This window comes from Corvus brachyrhynchos, unplaced genomic scaffold (assembly GCF_000691975.1).
Source record: "Corvus brachyrhynchos isolate BGI_N302 unplaced genomic scaffold, ASM69197v1 scaffold395, whole genome shotgun sequence".
NCBI classification, from domain to species: Eukaryota; Metazoa; Chordata; class Aves; order Passeriformes; family Corvidae; genus Corvus; species Corvus brachyrhynchos.
The window spans coordinates 1,592,913-1,594,102 of record NW_008238340.1 but is presented as its reverse complement, the minus strand read 5'-3'; the positions used below and the strand labels follow the sequence as shown (position 1 = coordinate 1,594,102).

General features: G+C 62.4%; 1 protein-coding gene across 1 annotated transcript in view; it reads right to left on the bottom strand.

Moving 5' to 3' along the window:
* PLEKHG5 (pleckstrin homology and RhoGEF domain containing G5) overlaps positions 1-1,190 on the bottom strand; it is a 7,407-nt gene that overhangs the window by 5,222 nt on the left and 995 nt on the right. The window contains 5 exon segments of the mRNA XM_017735007.1: positions 309-457; positions 534-670; positions 747-838; positions 927-987; positions 1,068-1,188. Coding sequence (XP_017590496.1) covers positions 309-457; positions 534-670; positions 747-838; positions 927-987; positions 1,068-1,188 — 560 coding nt within the window.

Genomic DNA, 1,190 nt, shown 5'->3' with positions numbered 1-1,190 from the left:
GTTTGCCTTTGCTTTGGTGCCAGCCTGTACCTGGCACAGCCAAAGGGCTGGTGCCACTGCTTGAGCTGCTACACTACCATGGTGTAGCCAGCATAGCACAGCACAGCCAGCAAGGCACAGCCAGGAGACAAAGGGGCTCTTGGGGACTCTAGGGGGATCTTCAGCCCATACCACACGAGACCATGGAGAAGACACCATGCTGCTGCCCCATGACCCATCTTCACCAGAAAGAACGGCTATGGGGGCATCACACATGCTGTCATCCCATCCCCAATTCCTCCCTTCCCAGAGCTGGCACTGGCACTCACCACGCTCTCAGTGCCCTCCCAGCGTCCTGGCAGTGGCTCCAGCACTGGCCCCAGGAATGCAGCACTGCTGGCAGGGTGCAGGATGGGCAGGCTGGCTGACCTGGCATCCCGCACTGCCTGCTCCACCTTCAGCTCATCCCCGGGCTTGGCTGTGGGAGTATCAGGTTGTCAGTGTCCCCTGGGAGCTTTGGAGCAGCCAAGCCTCCCTCTGGGGCCCCGCAGCACCTTTCACCCGCAGGTAGTGTCCCCCGAAGCGATACGCCTCGAACTGCAGGGACAGTGGCGTGTGGGACTGGTCCAGGTAGATGTCCACCTTGCCCAGCTCGATCGCCTTCCTCTCGAAGACTGGCAGCAGCACTTCCCTGAAGGACATGAGCCCCACATTTGTCTTTACATCTGTCCCCACACTGTCCCTGTGCCTGTCTCCAGTAGACTCACCCCAGCGACTTCTTCTTCACAGCTGGCACGATCTCTGCCTCGATGTCGATGCTGAGGTCGAACTTCAAGGTGAAGCACTCCTTGCTGGGGTCCTGGGGGGAGGCAGCAGCTGCTTGCCCAGGGGTCCCTCCCTCCCTCTCTCCCACCAGGGCCATGCTGCTGCCCTGCCGAGTGCCTTACGTCCGTGTGCCTGCGCCAAGCCTTCTTCTTGGGCAGCTTCAGCGCTGAGCTCCTGCGCTCCCTGTGGGCACAGGGAGGGAAGGGTGACGGGAATGCCGTGGGCTGGGGCTGCACAGGGGCTGTGCAGGGCTGGGGGCTCACCCTCTGCTCTCTGCCGGACCCTCCTCCTCCTCCTCCACATCAGAGGCAGGGCTGGTGCGCGGGGGACAAGAGCGTGTCGACATGTTGCGGGCCAGGATAGAGCCTGCAAACGGGCATCGAGCT